The 22,630-nt window shown below is 35.7% G+C and overlaps 1 protein-coding gene across 1 annotated transcript in view; it reads left to right on the top strand.

Annotated features, from left to right (window-relative positions):
* The window catches only part of ANKIB1 (ankyrin repeat and IBR domain containing 1), a 150,317-nt gene extending 128,406 nt beyond the window's left edge, over positions 1-21,911 (top strand). The window contains exons 12-21 of the mRNA XM_007461891.1: positions 317-447; positions 6,051-6,185; positions 7,141-7,227; positions 7,317-7,383; positions 9,385-9,530; positions 10,885-11,063; positions 11,898-11,949; positions 15,724-15,838; positions 18,247-18,380; positions 18,736-21,911. Coding sequence (XP_007461953.1) covers positions 317-447; positions 6,051-6,185; positions 7,141-7,227; positions 7,317-7,383; positions 9,385-9,530; positions 10,885-11,063; positions 11,898-11,949; positions 15,724-15,838; positions 18,247-18,380; positions 18,736-19,476 — 1,787 coding nt within the window. The 3' untranslated portion in view covers positions 19,477-21,911. The remainder of the gene's footprint in view (positions 1-316; positions 448-6,050; positions 6,186-7,140; positions 7,228-7,316; positions 7,384-9,384; positions 9,531-10,884; positions 11,064-11,897; positions 11,950-15,723; positions 15,839-18,246; positions 18,381-18,735) is intronic.
* Positions 21,912-22,630: the final 719 nt, after the last annotated feature.

The following is a 22,630-nucleotide window of genomic DNA, read 5'->3' as shown; positions in this document are numbered from 1 at the left end:
GGAAAGAGGAAGGTGTCCAAGATCATGCTCTTCCTGGATCGATTCTGGGTAGATGATCATATCATTTAACAGGACAGGAGATAGAGAAAGGAGCAGATTTGGGGGAAATGATGAATTTAGTTTCAGACATGTCATTGGATTCATTTTTATTTTGTCTTAAATAATCATGGGTAAAAACTTTGCCATAGACCCTAATAGGAAAATAAGTATATATCTAAAATTGAGAGACAGCCTGCAAAGAAAACTTTGAGTGTTTTTCCATTTGGAGTTGTACACTAAATCATTTATTTCTGTATTTGTGCTTTATATCCCAAAGTTGTGGGAGTTAGTGAAGCTTATGAGGATGCTGCCAATTGTCTCTGGTTGTTAACTAACTCCAAGCCTTGTGCTAACTGTAAGTCTCCAATACAGAAGAATGAGGGATGCAATCACATGCAGTGTGCTAAGGTAAGTTAAAGAGGATTGTACAATACATGCTTTGCAGTTAGAACCTTCATTTGATTGTGAATCCAAAGAAATGCTGTAAGCATAGGTATCTTATTGGCTTTCAGATGGATTCTAGAAGATTGTATTCTACATTCTTTGTTAAATAACATAAATGTTGGTTTATATTACTAAATTTTACAATCATGATGAATGTTAAAAATAAAGGTAAGGATTCAGTGGTACCTGGCCAGATCAGAAATGCCTGAGTCCTTCCCTCCCAGTCACCCACTCCCCCAGTGAGGATTCCGAGAGAGTTTTGTGTATATATAAATAATGTTAAATGATCGAGTGCTACCTTACATAGATCTCTTGCAAAGCTGATTTTGGAGCACACAGCATAGTCTCAAGGTCCAAGTCAGGCCCCAAGCAATCCCCCTAAGTCCAAATTTAAATCCTGGTGTCTATATAAGAAAGGTGCCTGAAACAGTGGGCAGACTTTAGGTTTGCTAATGAAATCATCAATTAAATAAGTAACTCATTACTATATTGAAAATGAAAATGTCACTTGGCTAAAAATTATTATAAATAATTACTGTTAGAAGGCTACCTTCCTGACCTAGATTGCATAGAAAGAAACTACCATATTTAAAACAAATATTCTGGAATTCAGTTAATAATATTTTATTAATCCATGCCTACATTTATGAACATTTTTGCTTAACTGTAATATCTCAGTTTTTTCCTTTTCCTTGGGAATGCCATGTATATAAAAATAATTATTTAAAATTATTGAGAGAAGAACAATATAATTTTTCTAATTTAGGATGTGAAAGAAACCCACATAGTTAAGATTTCAATAAAATACATCAATATCTTCTCTTTAAGTACTTCCTAATTTTTTACCTTGAAGCTAATGATCATTATTATTATGACTTCAAAAATAATGACAGTTACCAGATGATTTTATATTATAATAAATTAACATGAATGAATTGTCTAGTGAGACAGTAATGATTTCCTAAGAAGAAAAACTTAGTAGTGTTCTGAGTAAAATGCTCAGAATTGCTTATTAGTTTAGCTGATCAGGCCAAAATTATTTCATTTATATGCAGTCCTATCTCCAACATCCATATTAGTTTTTTCTTGGACAGTCTGATATAGACTACATAGATGTGTAAAAAAAAAAAAAAATACATGTTGACCATAAAAATCAGCAGTTGGGCTACTAATAAAAGGGCGGGGGCTTCCCTGGTGGCGCAGTGGTTGAGAGTCCGCCTGCCGATGCAGGGGACACGGGTTCGAGCCCTGGTCTGGGAAGATCCCACATGCCGCAGAGCAGCTGGGCCCGTGAGCCATGGCCACTGGGCCTGCATGTCCGGAGCCTGTGCTCCGCAACGGGAGAGGCCACAACAGTGAGAGGCCCACGTACCGCAAAAAAAAAAAAAAAAAAAAAAAAAAAGGGCGGGATCCAGCATTACCTTTATTTCAGTCATAGCACCTATCAGCAGTAAATAGTTGATAGATATGTATTGAGTGAATGAATATTTTCATGAATTAATCAGGCTAATGATGTAAGGTAATTTATCTTAAACAGACTTTACTTAAACTTCTTTTGCATATAAAAGAAACATTTACTTACATACTATGTAAATGTAGTCTTATTTAACTGTCCGAAGTATTTGCATTGAACAAAGGAAACTGATGAGTAATTCTCATGACATAAAAGGAGACATCTAGGAAGTGAAAGTGTTTATACTTTTATAGTTTTTTTTTAAATGTGGGACAACAGGTAATATGTAATTGAATCTATTTTCTAACACAATGACTAAATCATAATATACCTTTATTAATTCTTCAATATTGATTATTACTCAGTAGATAGTTTTTACTTTCTGGAATCAAATTGTTAAACATTTTAAAAGAATGACAGGTTTGGCCCTATAAAAATAAGTTCATTTATTTTAAAAACTCTCTATTCATTTCCCTTTAGATAATTTTCAGGAACCTATTTAAATATTGCGTCCTTACACATTTTAAATCACTTATAGTAATTTTATTGATCTGGCTCTGTGGAAAACTATGCTGCAACTAAAAAATAAAAAATTATTAAAGTTCTATATTCTTTTTCTTATCATAGAATGTAAAATTTTGCTGTTTGTAGAAAGTTTTGCTACTAATTTTGAGAGATCAGTGGAGCTGTACTGAAGGGTACTTGGATCAAATCAGGCACAAGGTTTGCTTTTAGCAGGCAACAAAAGAACTTGCATACTGTCAGAACCTTGAAACAAGTACACAATTTATTGTGTAAGTACATGTTTGTGAAGGGCTAAATAAGGACAGAGACTTTAATTCAGCTCTCTGTTCGTGACATACCAGGTAGAGAAAAAAATTAGTGAAGATAAGACTTGACATAATGACTAAGGTATATCTGATTACTGTATATTCAGACTCTGTATCCTGAAAAGATGGACTCATGACATATTTTCAAGTACCCATGGAACATTCACCAAAAAAATTAACCATTGATCATCAAAGAAAATCTAAGTAATTATCCAGAAAATAGAGAGTGGTGTAATCAACATTCTCTGATCATAATGGAATAAAATAGAAATGAATAATAAAGTTACAAAAAGCCTTTTCATTTGGAAATTTAAAATCTCTCAAACAACTCGTGAGTAAAAATAAAATGGAAATTAAAGAATTTCTATAAATAACTACTTTTTCAAAACCTGAGGGCTATATTTAAAGCAATTCAGAAATGTGCATAGCCTTATTCACTTAAAATGATACAAAATAAGGAATGAATTAAGGATATGACTCAAGAAATGAGAAAAACAAACTTGAAAACAAGGAAGAAGAATTTTTTTTAATCAGAAATCAGTGAGTCAAAAACTGAAAAACAATACAACTAATAAATAAATCCAAAAGTGGTTTTCTGAAGGAAAAAAAAATAAGATAAACCACAAAGCTTGCAATAAGAAAAATGTGGGGGTGAGGGAGTTCAAATACACAATATAAGAAATAAGGGGACTGGGACTTCCCTGGTGGCACAGTGGTAAAGAATCCACCTGGCAATTCAGGGGACATGGGTTCAATCCCTGGTCCGGGAAGATCCCACATGCCACGGAGCACCTAAGCCTGTGTGCCAGAACTACTGAGCCTGCGTTCTAGAGCCCATGAGCCACAACTACTGAAGCCCGCATACCACAACTGCTGAAGCCCTCACACCTAGAGCCCGTGCTCCACAACAAGAGAAGCCACCGCAGTGAGAAGCCCACACACCACAACAAAGAGTAGCCCTCCGCTCGCTGCAGCTAGAGAAAGCCCGTGTGCAGCAACGAAGACCCAAGGCAGCCATAAATAAATAAATAAATAAATTTTAAAGAGGGGACTAATCAATAAACAAAGCAAAGTAAAATCATAATGAGATAACTTTGCTCAACTCTTGCAGATAAATTTGAACTTGGATTTGAAATGGACTGATTTTCCAAGAAAATATAATTTATTGAAACTAACTCTAGAAGAAATATCCAAACTCACTCCACAGAAGAAAGAGAGTTTTTCAGTGATCTCTCCTTTAAAAGCAATAGGCCCTAACAGTTTCACAATAGAATTTTATCAAAGCTTTAAAGAATAGATAACTCCAATGTGATTCACACTGTCTCCAGGACAAAAAGGAAAAAAAAGAAAAAACTGGAAACTTTCAAATTATTATTATAAACTGAGTAGAACCTTGATACCAGCACCTGACAAGATTATAAAAATTAAAACTGTAGATCTGTCTTATTTATGAAGAAGAATGCATGAGTCCTAAATAAGATATTGGAGGGGAAAATACTCACAGATATTAGCAAATGTAATCTAGCAGAGTGCATTAGAAGAATAATTGAATATCAATTATATTTCAATGAAAAACATGTTTTTAATTTTAAAAAAAGACTAATTAATTATGTGGGGTTTATTCCAGGAATACAAGAATGATTTGCTATTTGGAAAGCTATTACTGTACCTCATTTTAGTGGTAGATACAAGAAGAAAAACCATGTAAATTTTCTGTAGATGCCAAAAAGGCCTTTGACAAAAACTCAACAACCATTATTCTTTATAAGACACACAAAGAAATAGGAATAGATAGATTCTTCTTTTTATCGCAATAGCATGATAAAAATAAATCTATCTTAGTCCAAAAGTTAGCATGATATTTAGTGGGGAAGCTAGAGGTACTCTCACTAAAATTGAGAACAAAATAAAGATACTCCCCGTCACAAACATTGTTAACATTGGACTGGAGATACCAGTCAACATAATTTGACAATGAAAAGAAATTGGGGATATAAAAATTAGAAATGAGGTAGGGAAATTGTCATTTTTTACAGCCAGCATGATTGTATACCAGAAAGCCCACAAGAATCAACTGAAAAACTATTGCAAACAATAAAAATTCAATAACTAGCAGAGTACAAAAGTAATATGCAGAGAGTAATAGCCTTCATGTGTGCCAGTAACATTCTCTAGATAGAATATATACTGAAAGAGAAGACCTCATTTATCTAGAAAGAAACTTAAGAAATGGATAAGACTTACATGAAGAAAATGTTAAGACCCCTATCTGTAGGGCACAGAAGATGACAAACAAATGGGAAGATAACAAAGTTCTTGGATAGAAAGATTCCCAAAAAATACCAACAGGTTTTGTTTCTGCATCTAGATAAGCTAATTAAAAGTTCACATGGAAAAACAAAGAAGAGCCAGAAAACTCTGAAAAAGAACAGTGAGGAGGAACTAGCCTTGTCAAACAGTAACCCATACTATAAAGGCTCAGTAATTAAGACAGCATGGTGCTGGTACATGAATCTACAGATCAGTGAAACAGAATAGAAAGAAAGCCCAGAAAATAGACACATAAATGGGAATTCAGTATATGGTAAAGGAGGCATCTCCAACCAGTAGAGAAACATGGACTGTTCAGTAAATGGTATTGAGACAACTGGGCAACTCTGTGGAAAAAAATAAAGTTTAATTCATACTGAATACCCAAATAAATTCTGAACAGATCAAAGATTTAAATATTTTTTTAAACAAACTCTAAAAGTACCAGGAGAAAACATAGATTTAAATTGGAAAGATCTCTCTGACTCAAAATCCATAAGCATTTAAGAGAAAAAAAGATATATTTTCATACTGGAATACTCATATTTTTTGGCATTGTCTGCAAATTATGGTAATTAAGAAAGAGAATTTTTTTTTTTAATGAGAAATAGGTTTTATGTTAGCTGTTCTGATTAGAGGCCTTTTTAACTTATTCCCAGTTTAAAAATCAGTTTGTCAGAGTCAACAGAAGTTTTCAAATACACTGGTGGAGCGCTTTCTTGAGATTACTTAATAATATTATGATTTTAATTTATCCTTATAAGCAATAACTTTAAACTACCCCCACATCTTTCCATAGCGCATATAAGGTCTCCAGAGAAAACCTCAAAAAGAGGAGGGTGTGTCTTTGAGAAGATTTGTTCCTGGTCCCACAGGCAGGATTGTTTAATCTCTACAAATTGGTTGACAAGATTTTAGAAAATAATTTACACACTAACATGGGGCGATATTTACATATATGTTTTCTTTTGAAGTGCAAGTATGACTTTTGCTGGATTTGCCTAGAAGAATGGAAAAAACATAGTTCTTCCACAGGAGGTTATTACAGATGTACTCGATATGAAGTCATTCAGCATGTGGAGGAACAATCCAAGGAAATGACTGTGGAGGTAAAGAGAACTGTTGAAGCCAAGATCTCTAAGCCACTTAATACCATTGGCAGTGTTCTTCATTTCTTCTTTTCCTATCTTTCTTGTAATGAGGCATTTAAATTCAATACACTTTAGAGTAGCCTTTAATTTAAACAAAATAGCTCTATAAACTTGAGCTTTTTTTTTTAATTTTCCTTTTTTTTTATTGGTGAAGATTAGACAAGACGTATATCCCAGCATGTCTCTAAAATGACTTAAAAACAATTTTAACATTATATCAACAATATAATATTATGTTATTGTATATAATAAGTATCTTAGCTTGGCTGCCATAACAAAATACCATAGACCGAGTGGCTTAAACAACAAAAATTTATTTTTCATAGTTCTTGAGACTAGGAAGTCCAAGATCAAGATTTCTGCCAATTTGGTTTTTGGCAGTGACTTTCTTCCTGGCTTATAGACAGTTATCTTTTTGCTACGTCCTCACAGGAAGAAGAGAGAGCAAACTCTGTTGTCTCTTCCTCTTCTTATAAGGGCACCAGCTCTATTGGATTAGATCTCCACCCTAATGACCTTGTTCAACCTTTATCATCTCACAGGCCCTGTCTCTAAATATAGTCACATTGGGGGTTACACCTTCAACATATGAATTGATGGGGGACACATTTCAGTCCATAGCAATAAACAACATAATAAAACATTGAAGATCTAATGAACATAAGGTTTGAGAGACATATTTACCTTACACTCTAGGAATTGCGGATTCAGTGGTTTGTCCAGAGAATACAAATACAAGACTTTGTTCTGGGAAGCGTTTAAAATGTATTGGTTATTATTTTCTCAACAAAATAATCGATAAATCTGTATGCACTACTATCTGTTACTAATAAAATTTTGAAGTGATCAAAAAACAGTTTTAATAGCTAGTACTTTTATTTATAAATGTCATTTGTGGACTTTCGTTTCCTAGGCTGAGAAAAAACACAAACGATTTCAGGAACTTGACAGATTTATGCACTACTACACAAGATTTAAAAATCATGAACATAGCTATCAGGTATGTCCCGAATCATTTCAAATGTGCTAAACTCTACTGTTGTGAATAAATAAAGAAAATGATATATTTATTTATTTATATTCTTTTAGTTAGAACAACGCCTTCTTAAAACAGCCAAAGAAAAGATGGAGCAATTGAGTAGAGCTCTCAAAGAAAGTAAGTTATAAGTGATATGTGTGATAATTAATATAAAATAGCTGTCATGCTTAAGTCACTTCATTGGTAGGAGGTTAAGACCCTTAAAAGAATACCTTATCTCCATTTGCTCATTTGGCAGTTTGGAGTTTTCGGAAGCCCAGAGTGTAGTTTAGCATTTGAGGCCTCTGGTAAGATTTTCCACCTTGCTTACCTCACCTGCTCCTCTTAGTGCAAGCTCTGCTGCTGGCAGATAAACACACATTGTGGTTTTGCTTACTCTGTGCCACTGCTGATGATGCTCTACAATGTTGGGGAAAGCGAATAGGCCCAAAAAGGCATCCCTGACCTAGTCAAAGGAGCAAGATTCACAAGCCATCAAATTGTCATGTAACTGAATTCCCAAAGATTCTTGAGAAAATTTAGCAGAGTGCCTAGTATAGAATAGAAGTCGGGAGAAATCATGTCACTGGTAAATAGCGGACATTGGAGTCAAAAAGCAAAGTCACGAGATAGGGCTTACTTATGGTTCCTAAAATGGAAGTTCAAAAAGAACATTCCTAAAAATGGATTGAATACTAGTTACATAATTAAAATATAATATCAGTGACCGCACAGAGTACAGGTTCTGGCATGTTTGTTTTAAAAAGTGACTTTTTTTGGCTGCTTTGGGTCCTTGTTGCTGCGTGCCGGCTTTCTCTAGTTGTGGCGAGCAGGGGCTACTCTTCGTTGCTTCTCATTGCGGTGGCTTCTCTTATTGCGGAGCACGGGCTCTAGGCACGCGGTCTTCAGTAGTTGTGGCTTGCAGGCTCTAGAGCACAGGCTCAGTAGTTGTGGTGCCCAGGGTTAGTTGCTCTACGGCACATGGGACCTTCCCAGACCAGGGCTCGAACCCATGTCCCCTGCACTGGCAGGCAGATTCTTAACCCCTGTGCCACCAGCGAAGTCCCTAAAAAGTCACATTTTTAAAATAACCACAGCTTACATATAAAAGGTTTTAAACCTAAAATGCAATCAATTACCCTTGTGTTTGCTCCATTTTATAAAAGTAATGAGTACTAACACCATTTTCCTAATTAAAACAATAACCATAAGTTAAATAAGTTAGAGTGGGACAAAATCATCAGTAACAGCTTAGTCTCCTTGTTAATTACTAGTTCTTAGACTGTAGTAATGACATAACTATATCAAGCCAATACCAAACTCTTGAAGAATTATTGTCCACAGTAAAAATTGAAAGAAAAAGTCCTCACAGGTTCTACAGTCTATTCCATCACGGACGTATCTCTAATACTTAGAACAGTGCCCAAAACATACTAAATATAAGATAAGTATTTGTAGATATAAACTACTGCTTCTGTTCAACCTTCTGGAGGTTCTAGACAGCATAGTAAGACATAAAAAAGAATTAAAAGATAGAAGATTTGGAAAGGAAGAAATAAAACCACTCTTCCTCCCTTTCTCTCTTTCTCTCCCTGGAGTGTTTATTAACTAGCATTAGTTACCCAGTTGTTCCCCAGAACGTTGTGTCTTTTACCTTACAATGTTGTTTTTGCAGAAGCATAATTTATAATTAGGCTTTTTTTTTTTTTTAGCAAGCACCTTAGCAAGGCATTTGTTCTAATTCTTAATGAGTAGAATTCTGCTAGGGATAACCTAAAAAACTTAGTAAAACATGGAACCTTTGAGTTGACCTAAAGCTAGATTTGTTTACTCACAGGGTGAGAACAGAATCCAGGATCAATGTATGCATTCCTTCATGACTGCCATCAGTACTCCTGGGCTACAGCAGGGTGTGCTCCATTTATAAATGCATACACGTCACCTAAATGCAAAATGTATGAGTGTTTTATGTAGGTTTTTAGTCTAGTTCAAATAAATACTATCATATAGCTACTTCAGACAGTTTCTTCGTAGGGATCCTTGTTCTTTTTTCTTTCTTTTAAGAAAACTTAGTTGTTTAATTTTATAGTAGTGTATTTGCAAAATAAAATTTTTCACTGTGCCTGGTTTACTTTATAGCTGAAGGAGGCTGTCCAGATACCACTTTCATCGAAGATGCAGTTCACGTGCTCTTAAAAACTCGACGCATTCTCAAGTGTTCTTATCCATATGGATTTTTCTTAGAACCTAAAAGCACAAAGAAAGAAATTTTTGAACTCATGCAAGTAAGATGTCTTTTTTATTAAATTTAAATGCAGTTACTATGAAAAACAGATTTTCTCCTTTTTCAACCACTTTATAACTAAGGTTTATCTTACTTGATTATAATTAATAAACAGTTTTTTTCTGTTTTTAGAATGGTTTTTAAGTAAAGGAAAAGTTACCAATAATAAACTGAAATTTTCTTTATGTTTGAATTTGTCACTGTGCAGATTTGAATGAGTTCCGAGCTATGCAAACATTTCCTACCACATTTATTTCTTTTTTCTTCTTTTATTTTATTTATTTATTTTTGGCTCTATTGGGTCTTCGTTGCTGTGTGTGGGCTTTTTCTAGTTGCTTCGAGCGGAAGCTGCTCTTCGTCCCGGTGCGCGGGCTTCTCACTGCGGTGGCTTCTCTTGTTGCAGAGCTTGGGGTCTAGGCTCGCGGGCTTCAGTAGTTGTGGCTCGCGGGCTCTAAAGCGCAGGCTCAGTAGTTGTGGTGCATGGTCTTAGTTGCTCTGCGGCATGTGGGATCTTTCCGGACCAGGGCTCTAACCCATGTCCCCTGCATTGGCAGGCGGATTCTCCACCACTGCGCCGCCAGGGAAGCCCCCATATTTATTTATTTATTTTAAACTGGTTGAGGTTGAAATCTGGCCTAATTCTGATTATGTAATTAGGAATGTTATCTTCAAAAACGAAACAAACCACATTACATACTAGATAGGAAAGTTGCTATTTGCCAGTTCATTTTAACAGTACAACTGAAAAACTTAAGAGTACTTGAAAAAACAAAACAAAACATGTAAGCAAACTGACATCAGTGTAGCTGACCAGGTTCATTGTACATTCCTCTTTTTTTTTGAAGTCACCAAACTTTCTCCTCTTGCTACTGTTTTTATATCATCCCTTTGAACTCCCCTCTACTAATTTATATCTTACATTTCCTTCAATGCTGAATATTCATTTTCTCCATGAGGCCTTCCAGACCTAACTCAAAATCACAAAGGTTTTGCCTTGCTTCACATTCCTTCAGCATTTACATATAGTCTGTACTATGTGGTCAGGCATTTACGTGTACAATGCCTTGAAATTTATTAGTTCTTTTTCACACAAATTATAAATTTTTTTAATACAGCTGCTATACTATACTCACTACTTCTTTGTATGCATACCAACTACATTACTCTAAATGCCTATTGAATGAATGCTATTTTCCTAAAATGTGCAAAGTAGAAACATGTGTTAAATTGGAAGTTATATAAAATTTGGATTAATTTCTGATTTCAGAAGAGTTAGATTTAACCAGACAGACACTGGATTTGCTATTGACTAACCCACTCAACCTATAATTTTTTTTTTCGTCTTCTTAACATAGACAGACTTAGAGATGGTCACTGAAGACCTTGCCCAAAAAGTCAATAGGCCTTACCTTCGCACACCCCGCCACAAGATAATCAAGGCAGCATGCCTTGTACAGCAGAAGAGCCAAGAGTTCCTGGCATCTGTGGCTCGGGGAGTTGCTCCTGCAGACTCACCAGAAGCTCCAAGACGCAGGTGAAAAGGATACACACCATGGAATTCATCCTAGCACCAGCCACAAATGCTAGCAGGTTTATTTTTTTCTCCAACTAGGGTTCATATTCCTGAAAGTTACTTATACCTAAAGTATGGATAGCTGATAAAAGTATGTTAACTTCTTTTTGGTGTTTTTTTTTCCCCCAGTACTATATCTATTTTTTTTATTTTTTTGTTTTTCATTGTATAGTTTCTCAGACTAAATTAGGGTAGGTAAATTTCACACTTCAGTGAACTCATAATTCAGCAAGTATTCTAACGCATCATTTTGATAGTCAAAAACATCTTATAATGTAGAATTTGGAAGCCTTGCCAAATTGTTATGGTCATATTTGTATTTTTTGGTAAGAAGTAAAGAAATTAGAAATCTGATATTCGTAAAGTTTTTTAAGTGATCCGTATTCATCCATTAAAGAGCAGTTGAGTTTTGGTTGTTTTATTTCAGACACTTATACTACTTCTGCCGTTATAAATTGAAGCATATTTTCTTATTCATATTAATTATAAGCATTAGAAATTCCTTGGACCTTTATTTTTACATAAACCCCTAAAAATAAAAATAGAAGCAATTGTAAAATACTCTGGTATAGCATGGTGATTTTTAATTTTTCCACCATTTTATACAAACATAAAGCAATGTAGAATTTGAAAGAAAAAATTAAAGAATCATTTAAATTATATTCAGTAGTTGATCTTTGCTTAAGCAAGTTCCAAGCAGAGGAATTAAAAGTAATATTCAAAGGGCAAGGGTCTGATTGTTTGTACTTTGTAGTACTGATAATAAATCAAATGGTATGTCTGATTTCTTTGTAGCTTTGCTGGTGGAACATGGGATTGGGAATATTTAGGATTTGCATCACCTGAGGTAATTATTTTGTGCGGGTTTTGTTTGGTTTGGTTAGTTATAATTTTCCTTAGTGCAATCCTGCTTGCATTTGCACCCTCATCTATTCTAAATATCCTACTGAGATTGTAAGCAATGTTTTTTTCTTTCTTTTATAATAATAATGCCTCAGCAGAGTCTACATTTACCTATTCATTGAATTATCATCACATTATTAAATGCATACCCTCTCTTATTTTTAATTACTGAATAGTCAGAAGGCCAATTTATAGCTTACATTTTTGGAAAATATCTTTAATTAACAGAAATATGAATTTTATTTATTAGAAATGCATTTCTAGTTGTAATATTGTTTCAATCTGAATTTATTAAAAATCTAAATAGACAATCTTTTTTTTAAAGTTATTGCAACAACCTGTTAGCATTGATTTATAATCAGTTACTAAGGTGGAAACTTGACCTTAGTGTTTATGCAGAAAGAATGCTTTGATAGTTGCTCTCTGCTTCTCTTTAAGATTTTCACACTCTTCTTGTTTTCATTGTTGTTGTTGTTGTTGTTGATACACCATCTTAAAATACTAATACTGCAAGTAACATTTGCTGCAAATAGAAATAAGATAAAGTGAAAATCTTAATCACATTGCTATTTTCTGAGATTTAAATTGCCACTGTCACTGTTGAGTCTGATTTTAAATGGTTTTAGCAGTTCTCTCTACTTTCTGGTTCTTTATACAACAGTATACCATTCGACGCTTATATTATGATAACCTTTTAACTTAATTCTTGGAAGGCAGCAGGACAAACTATGAAACCTTTATCATTTATAGTCCATATGTTATCTGCAACTGAAAGACAGTGGAATTGACTATTATCCATAAATGACTGTGGTTTATTTAAATCAGATAACCTTCTCTTTTCAGCTGCTAAGGATACTTGCAATCACCTTGTGGCCTTTTGTATTGGTAGATATATGCAAAACAATATTTACTTGAGGAAGAATTTGTACTTAGAGCTCTGATACAGAAATTTTAAATTCACTTAAATTTTAAAAAAATTTTTAATATATTAATGAAATTTCTGTTGTAAAACAAATTATGAACCTTTTCTTTACCTGACCCTATGCTTGAATATTTCTATGTAATCGTATAATTTCAGCTTTGGGGAATAGTATGGAAAACTTCCACCTAAAAGGAGGAATAAACAAGCTTCAGTTATCAAAAAAAGAATACAAAGATTTCAGTATTTCAAGGTAGAAACACAATTTAGCAAAAATAAAACCTTTACCAGTATATTCACAGACATGTATGCATCATCTTGTGGCTTCTGGCTCTGAAAATAACTTTAGTAATTTCAAAATATTTCTCTTGAATATTGAGGGTCTGCTAATATGACTAACACCATTTCATTTTGTAAAAATATAGGCAGGCTTTTTACCTCACATGTGAATACTTATAAATAAAATTATTGAGTTCTTGTCTCTTGGGATTGAAAACTGTGAAATTATAAATAACATTTTTCTTAAATTTATTTTTTATGAGTTAATAAATTTTATAAGGATAATTTGATTCACTTTCAGTTTTCTATTCTTTAAAGTCTTTGGTACATTGAACACCAAGCTTTTATGTAAACCTTATTGCAGATCTAAAGAATTACCACACAGTATGAACCTTTAAAATTCTGCATGTGTGTGACTATCAAGTATCTGCCAAAATTCTATCTATAAAAATTAGCTCTTTGCCTTCATATGGATTCTGAAAAAAATAATGTTGCCCAACTTCAGTAGACTTTTAGGTTGAATTTATATTTTTCATTAAAGTTAATTACATCTTATTCTTTTTAAACTAAATTGAGTGAGTCATTGACAAGCATCAGTATTTGTTTTGTGCCACTTTAAAGGCAGTGGAGCCCAGAGGAAACAGCATGATCGAAAAGTCTAAGGGACACCAGAATTTGAGGTCTAGCCCTATAACTTAAGGTCTACTTAGCCTGTGTCTTCCTTAATTTCTCATCTTTAAAATGTGGATGGTGATATCTACCCCATGGAAGTTCTGGAAGGATTAAAGCATCTGTTTAAGTCATTAACAAAATTGGTGCTCAATAAATGGTGGCTATTATTATTTATATAAAAAAAAAAAACTTCTGGAAGCTTTTTTCCCTATAAATCCTAGAACTTCTCACTCTTCTCTGTAGCCTTAACACTCTCAAACCTTTTGGAGTATCCCGACTAAAGCCTTTTCATATGCTTACTTGAAGATCTTAGGAATCCATGGAAATTTTCAGATAAGTTTAATTTTATGAAAACAATTTTTTTAGAGCCTGTTGCATGGTAAGAGAATGCCATTTGAGTTTTTTATCAGAATAATTGTAAATATAACGTTTCTTTTACCGGTTTTTTTAACCATTTAGTTTTCTTCAATTGGAAATATGTATATTCTATGGTCAGAAATAGTTTATTTAATTCAGAGTAACTTTGTACCATCACCAAGGGTACAAAGTAAACAAATTCTCCCTAAAGATAAATCTTAACTGAAAGAATGTTTTCTTGCCATCTTTGTCTGAGAAACGTGGTAGTCCTCAGTGGTCCAGTGAACCATGATGACACATTAACAGTCATCCAGTTTTGGATCATGGGCCTCCAGGAAAAGAGGAAATGATACCCCAGCTCAGCAGTAAATTTAAAGAACCTGAATAATCTCTCTGGGCACTTGTAGTATCTTACGTTCATTTGTTTCTAACCTGGTAGAATGCCTTCCATTCTTTAATTAGGGTCCAATTGCTTACATAGATGAAGGAGTTTGAATAAATTTAACCAGAGTTGTAGGATGTAAAAGTTTTACTGGGGTTTTAAAACTTATTTTCATTTATTCCAGTTACTTTCACAACATAAGCATATTGAATATTCTGGAGTAACCAGATAATCATAAACCTGAATATTTTAGTGTTTATCACTGAAAGAATCTATAACGATTCTCAAAATTAGCCTTTTTATGCTGGTGTCATGCACACTGGCCTGTCTTCTAGTCTCTTCTGTCTCTAAAATCTGGAAAAATACATTTGTATGCAGATAATAGCAGGTAGGCCCAGGTTCTGCCTCTGGTGGTAGCAAACTCACTTTAAACTATTATCACAAATGTAAAGTAAACTCAGGGACGTCTGCCCAAATCTGTGTTCTTCTTGTATGCTAAATAGAAAACACTTCCCCCTGCCTGGGTTGTAGATAACCCCACGTATTAACTAATATAGGAAGGAAGCCAAGTAACATCTTATTTTAAAGGTAACCTCATATTCTTCTTTGATGTGAGTATGGTATGTAGTAGTCCCAAAGAATACAGAATCCAACAATCTAACAAGCACTTAACTGTTAGTGCTTTTCTTTTTTATCTTTTTCTTTTATTTTCTGTTGCATATATCACAGTCATTTTTTTTAAAACCAGACCTCCAGAGAGGGCCTAACTTTGATTAGTAAAATCATTCTGGTATTAGTTATAATATTAGATAACAAGACCCAGGCATATGAAATAAGGCTCAGTTATGATCTAGCATTGGAGCTTGCAAGTATTCCCAATTTATCCAGACAATTATAATGGCTATTTAAAATTTTTTCTTTTTCCATTTTACCATTTCTGTTTCCTTGGCATGGCAATACCTGCAGTTTCTTTTTCTAAAGCCAAGTGATTTTATAATATGTATATAAAATCACACATTTTTTTCCTAAGAAAAAAGTGTATTGTTTGTTTTATTTGCATTTAAAAATTTGCATGCTCTCCTGTATTTTATAACCTTTGGTTTATGCAGGAATATGCTGAATTTCAGTATCGGAGGAGGCACAGACAACAACGCCGTCGAGGAGATGTGCACAGTATGCTTAGTAATCCTCCAGACCCTGATGAGCCAAGTGAAAGCACTTTAGGTGAGTTCTTGAGTTGGGTTTGTTTTAATCTTAGTTCTCTTGCTTTTATTGTTGAAAATGGCTAATCTAAATATTTGTGAAACAGTTTGTAATTTAGATATACAGTCAACATGCAGATGCTTCTAATGTCACAGGATACAGAAAACCAGGGCGATTAAGAACATGGGCTGTGCAGTTAATGGCTTCCCTGTGTGTCCTTTATCCCATAACTTCTCACATGGACTCTGGCCTTTGTACATCAAGTACAGTCAAAAAAAGATGCTATGTGATTCTGAGGCTAGGTCACAAAAAGGATACAGTTTCTGCCTTTCTTTCTCTCTTCATCTGGGACACTTACATTTGGGACCAAGCCAGAATGCTATGAGGAAGCCTAAAGTAGCCAATGTGGAGAGATAGTATGGAGAGATCATGTGGAGAGAACTGAGATCCCCTAGCTGGCCCCTTAGCCAGCATCAATTTCACCAGAAAGATACATGGGTGGCAAAAAAAAAAAAAAGCACTAAAAATGAGACAGGGGCTTCCCTGGTGGCGCAGTGGTTGAGAGTCCGCCTGCCGATGCAGGGGACACGGGTTCGTGCCCCGGTCCGGGAGGATCCCACATGCCGCGGAGCGGTTGGGCCCATGAGCCATGGCCACTGAGCCTGCACGTCCAGAGCCTGTGCTCCGCAATGGGAGAGGCCGCTGCAGTGAGAGGCCCGCGTACCGCAAAAAAAAAGAGAGAGAGACAGGCTGGGACCTAGGACCCTTTGCTGAAGTGCTGCAATGCTTGCACCTGGACACACCTCTCTCTGAGCAACAAAGTACAAAGAAACTATATGGGACTAAAAATAACTGCGTGCATGTACAGTTGGGTCAAATTATGGACAAAAAGAAACAAAAGACCCAAAAACACAACTGCCACTTCTGAATAGCGGGGAGCAAAAACAGGGTGTTGGGAGCAAAGGCAGGGTACTGCTTATGCCGCCTGCAATCAACACCCCCAGAGGGGTGGGCAAAACACCTAAGCCACCCCCACACACACACCACTGGACACGCCCCTACCCTCCCCCCATATAAGGAACAAGCTCGCCTCCCCTTGGGGAGTGAGCAAGCAAGGGAACCTGTTGTTTGTTAGGGAACCTGTTGTTTGTTCTCGCTCCCCGCTGCTGCAACAGGGGCCCCAGTAAAGCCTTGACTGGAGGGGGAGAAAAAAAAGAACATGGGCTGTGGAGTCAGACCAGACCTGAGTTTATGACCCCAGCTCTGCTGCATATCGGTGTGAAACTTTAGTCAAGTCACTTACCCTCTCCAAGCTTTGGTCTCCTCATTCAAAAGAAACAATAATAGGGACCTCCCTGGTGGTCCAGTGGTTAAGAATCCACCTTCCAATGCAGGGGACATAGGTTTGATCCCTAGTCAGGGAGCTAAGATCCCACATACCTCGGGGCAACTAAGCCTGCGCACTCTAGAGCCGGCGTGCCACAACTAGAGAGCCTGGGTGCCGCAACTAAGACCTGAGGCAGCCAAATAAATAAATAAATAAATAAAATATTTTTTAAAAAAATAATAATAATAGTATCACTTTGTAGGCTTATTGTGAGCATTAAATGAGATAATAAGTATAAAACCCTCAAGTACTAATAGCACCTAGTGAGCACTCAATAAATTGTAGCTGTTGATTACTGTTATTGTGTTCATGAAATATTTTTCTCCTAGCCTCAGTTCTCCTATCAACATTTTTTTAAATTTCTGGTGTTAAAGATAAGTTATATTAATTATCAGCTTTAAATATTAAATTATTAATTGAAAATCTTCAAACTATGGTGTCAGCAGATCATCTTTAATAAATCAGGATCGACAGGCCTCAAGATGGGGCTACTCCTTCTTGCGGTGCACGGGCTTCTCATTGCAGTGGCTTCTCTTGTTGCAGAGCACGGGCTCGAGGCACGCGGGCTCAGTAGTTGTGGCTCGCAGGCTCAGTAGTTGTGGCACATGGGCTTAGTTGCTCTGCGGCATGTAGGATTTTCCCAGACCAGGGATCGAGCCTGTGTCCCCTGCATTGGCAGGCGGATAACCACTGCGCCACCAGGGAAGTCCTTCTGTAGTTTTAAGAACTCTGAAAACTAAAACATCTTTCTCATTGCTTAAGGGGAAAAAAAAGAGCACTTGGTAGCACTTGTATTTGTGAATAGAACCATTTATAATGCAAGCAAAAATATGAAGAACGATCATGGATTTGAAGTAATAGTGTTAGATATATATTGCTGTTTATGATGAGACAAATATGGATGAGAAATCTCTGAAAGATTAAGTGAACTTGTGAACACTGGTTTTCACCAGCACTCAGAGAGAAATCATCAATTTAAATAAAAAGATGTATGAGATCTTGTATGACTAAATTATCTCTGGCACCACTTGCTTTGAAACAGATATCCCGGAAGGTGGCGGTGGCCACAGGCCTGGCACCTCCGTGGTAAGTTCTGCGTCTATGAGCGCACTGCACAGCTCTTCTCTGCACGACTACACCCCCACCAGTCACTCTGAGAACCAGGACTCTCTTCAGGTAGCCTTTCTGGGCAGCCTCGTTGCCCCTGCTTTTGCTCTTTCTCTGTTTAGCCCTGCTTCCTATTTTTACTTCTGTTGCTTTCCTTTTCCTTCCTTCCATTCTAAAATCTTTGCTTCAGAGATGTACTATAGGGAAAGATTCTTCTATTTCAGATTTACCTTAAGTAAATTTTTTTCCCTTTAGCATCCACAAGGAGAAAATTAAAATAAGATTTGAGTAGGTCAGATAATTCTTCTGTATAAATAGAGGTACTATTAATTATCTGTTTGGTAAAAGAACAGTGGTAGACCTCACAGGGTTCAATCATTTTTCCTTTTAAATTTTAAAGTAATTTTACTTTCTGTTGCCTCAGGCTCTGAGTTCCTTGGATGAAGACGATCCCAATATACTTCTTGCAATACAGTTATCTCTGCAAGAATCTGGGCTAGCCATCAATGAAGAAAATAGAGACTTTCTCAGTAATGAAGCATCATTAGGAGCGATAGGCACCTCTTTACCTTCCAGGCTGGACTCCGTCCCCAGGAACACAGATAGCCCTCGGGCTGCATTGAGCAGTTCTGAGCTATTGGAACTTGGTAACAGCCTCATGAGACTAGGAGCAGAAAGTGACCCATTTTCAACTGACACCCTGAGTTCACACCCTCTCAGTGAGGTGAGAAGTGAATTCTATCCCTCATCCAGTGACCCTGACTCAGCTGGCCAGGACGCCAACATCAATGACAATCTTCTTGGCAATATTATGGCTTGGTTTCATGACATGAACCCTCAGAGTATCGCCCTGATTCCTCCAGCAGCTACAGAAATCAGTGCAGATTCCCAGCTCCCCTGTGTCAAAAATGAGTCAGAAGGTGTGAGGGATGTGGACCTGATGCTGCCAGAAGATTCAGTGTTTGAAGATGCTGTGGTCAGTGAAGGTAGAGGAACCCAAATAGAAGAAGAAAATCCTTTGGAAGGGAACATTCTGGCTGGGGAAACAGCATCTCAAGCTGGCGACAGTGGTAATGAGGTAGCCAACAAGGGGGATGGTTCTGATGTTTCAAGTCAAACACCTCAAACCTCAAGTGACTGGCCTGAACAAGTACATTTAGTGTGAGCTGCACAACTCGGGGCTCTAAATCAATTGCAGGTACAGATGGTATGCTAGTGGAATATGCTTTATAGAGATTTGATCCACTTAATTCCAACTAATTATAAACCACTGACATTAGAATTAAATACAAAGGAGTTCCCTTGAATGGTAGCTTCATTTCTGATTTTAACCTTACAGGGAATTAATTTCTTTTGTATTTAATTGGATAGCTTTTCCCCTTTTTGCTGACGAATAGAAGAGTGGGAGAGAGAAACACAAATGAAATAAATAGGTTAGATTCCACATTTTAAGAAAATGCAGTCCTCTGTTTAGCCTAAGGTCAGCAATACTTAAATTGAACATTTAAATTAAAGGCTTACTCTCCAATCCTTGGGTGGTTTTTCCTTTTTAAAAGAATAAAAGTTTTCTTCATTTTAGAAGTTATTTTGGACAGATCTAATAACATTTCATTCCTCAATCTCTTTGTGCTCTTCCGTAATTTTCTTTCTTCCTTTTTGTATGAGCAGTGTAAATTGAGGTATCGAAGCCTTCTCTTTAGTGCAGCATCTACCACAGTGTAATTCAGTTTAATTTTCAATGAATCAAAGATCTCTTTTCATGTCTATTTATAGTCCACTTGTGCCAAACTCTGACTCGTGCGCTAACAAGGCGTTCAGGTGTGCGGTGTCCTGGAGGGCTCCAGAGCAGCCTCAGCCTTCTCAGAAGTAAAAGGTGCCACTTAGTAGCAATGATATTCCAGAATTTAATGGGCTTTTGTTGCCATGGAGACTGCATTTAAATAAATGTAGCCTGTAGCTTAAGTTAACAAAATCTAATGCTGCTGTTAAATACAGTTTATTTTAATATTAAAGTACAGTTGATTAGCAACAGCGGTGCTGTATTTTAAGAGACACTTTATTGGAAGTGCAATCATAGTTCTTTGTTTTCACAATTTTACAGTGCATTCTAATTACTAATGGGTGCAATTACTTTTAATGGTAAGTGTTTTATAAAATAGAAAAAAAGTGGAGTTTTCATGAGTTATAGTAAATCCCACAATTATTAAAAAACTCAATAAAACATCCTGCGCAACATGTTACCGTGCCTTTGCCTAACCTAAATGGATAGTTGCCAGTTAAGTAAGTAATTCAGATTTCAGTGTCTCTTCCGAAGTAACTATGCTGTGTGAATTGCAAAGACCTCCATAAAACCACCCATGGCCTTGCCTTTACAGTAAATATAACAACTAAATGTTCAATCAGTTTGTTTGCCTAAATCGCAAATGCTGACGTGTTTGTTGTATTGCACAATACTCATTTGCTGTGTGATTACTGTTTAGTGTTGAAAAAAATCAACTTCCTAGTTATCAGTGTCTTACTGTGAAGAAAATACTGGTCCTAGTTGTAATTAAGATACAATGGTACAGTGTGTAATTAAAACTAGAATAAACTGTTGGAATGGCTGTTTTACTTAACATATTATCAAAACTAGCGTAACATAAGCAAAATAGATACGTAATACTCCATTTAATGTTTTGCCAGATTCTTATCAGAAATCTACAGATACCAAAATTTCAGTACCAAGTTTGTACAGGCAAGTCCTGGGCTGGGTAAAAGGTTATATTAGTATTGATATCCACATGAGTTGTGATTGTGGTTTTCGATTACTTTTTTTCCCCAAACCCCGCTTTTGAAATTTTCTTATACTTTAAACCGTATGGCTCAGACATTATATTAGAGTATTTAATATTCCCCTGTTCCCTTAGGATAAACTGTGTGGGAATTGCTCCTATGCCATGGATATCAGAAGTCCACATTAGTTTTTATATCCCCAATTATCAGAAACACTGATATCAATCCCTTTTAAAATTAGTTGGGGAAAATATTAGGTTTATCTGCAGTGTATTACTGTATATTAAACTGAAATAGTCCATTAAAGGATTTTTTTACAAATTTATTTTGGATTGAAAATATCAACACCAATCAGTTTTTAGATCAAGTTTTAATTTTTCAATAGAAAGAGTCTTTGTATCACATTGAGGCGCCTTGCAAAGCTGCAGTAAGGTGAGAAAGAGTGCCCTGTGTGCAGACAGTATAGCCATGGGTTCTGGTTCCTCTCACTTGTGCAGTACCCTGTGTTTCTGTGGTGTTCTCTCCTGAGCATGAAAACGATCATTATCCAATTTGTATTTCCTTGGTACATATTTTAAAAACATAGTCACTGACTTTACAATTCGCAAATAAAGTTTGGCAAAGCCTATTTTGTAAACAAGTTAATTTTATAATGTAAAAAAAAAAAATTACTCTAACCTTGACTTGTTATTTGCACTTTCATAGTCTATACTTGATACATTCCCACTTTATATACAGTAGGATTCTACAAACGTGTAGATGTTTAGCCAAATGAATGCTGTTAATAATATGTAAAATTCTTTGATTAAACATTTATTACTTAAACTACTTCACTTTTGTCTCATTACATTATAGACTTTGTTTAACCAAGTCAGGAAGCTGATCTTTTTCAAGTTAAATTCCCTCCAGTATGATGGGATTGATTTGGTTCTTACATGTAATAGATTAATTCCTAATATTTTTTACACTAGCCCACTTACTGAGCATTTTATACCCCAGAGATAAGTCCAAAACATTGCATGACAATGCGTTGAAACACTGTGACTTCAACAATCATTATTTTTTATCACTGTAGATTTCAGAAGAAAAGTGTTGTGATTTTTCCTTGAAATCTCTAATAGAAACATACAGAAAAATAGAATTTTAAGATATTTGTGAAATTGCTTAGGATAGGAAAATTTCTTATGCCATATGAATAGAAATGCCTGCTTCTCAATCATTTTGTTATTCGTTCCCATCTGAGTTATTACAACAGCCCTCGGCATCTGTACTTCAATGTGCACAGGCACAAGTTCCAGGCCACCGGCTGGTGCTTCACAGGATGTGCCCGTGATAACCACCAAGAGTTGTAGTCTTATTTGTGCCTTTCATTGTGTGGATCTCAAGCTTAGCTCCAATGTCCGTATGCATGTTTATTGCAGCCACTGATCTCATTTTTCTTCCCTTTTTAGTCCTCAAATATTGTTGCTTACCTATTATGAATTAAAATCTGAGACTTATTGAAGTTTGGTCATAATTTTAAAAGTTATAGTTAGTAAATCACTAAA

Source organism: Lipotes vexillifer, unplaced genomic scaffold, assembly GCF_000442215.2.
Source record: "Lipotes vexillifer unplaced genomic scaffold, Lipotes_vexillifer_v1.1 scaffold663, whole genome shotgun sequence".
Classification (NCBI taxonomy): Eukaryota; Metazoa; Chordata; class Mammalia; order Artiodactyla; family Lipotidae; genus Lipotes; species Lipotes vexillifer.
The sequence above is the reverse complement of the archived record's forward strand: the minus strand, read 5'-3'. Positions and strand labels throughout refer to the sequence as shown.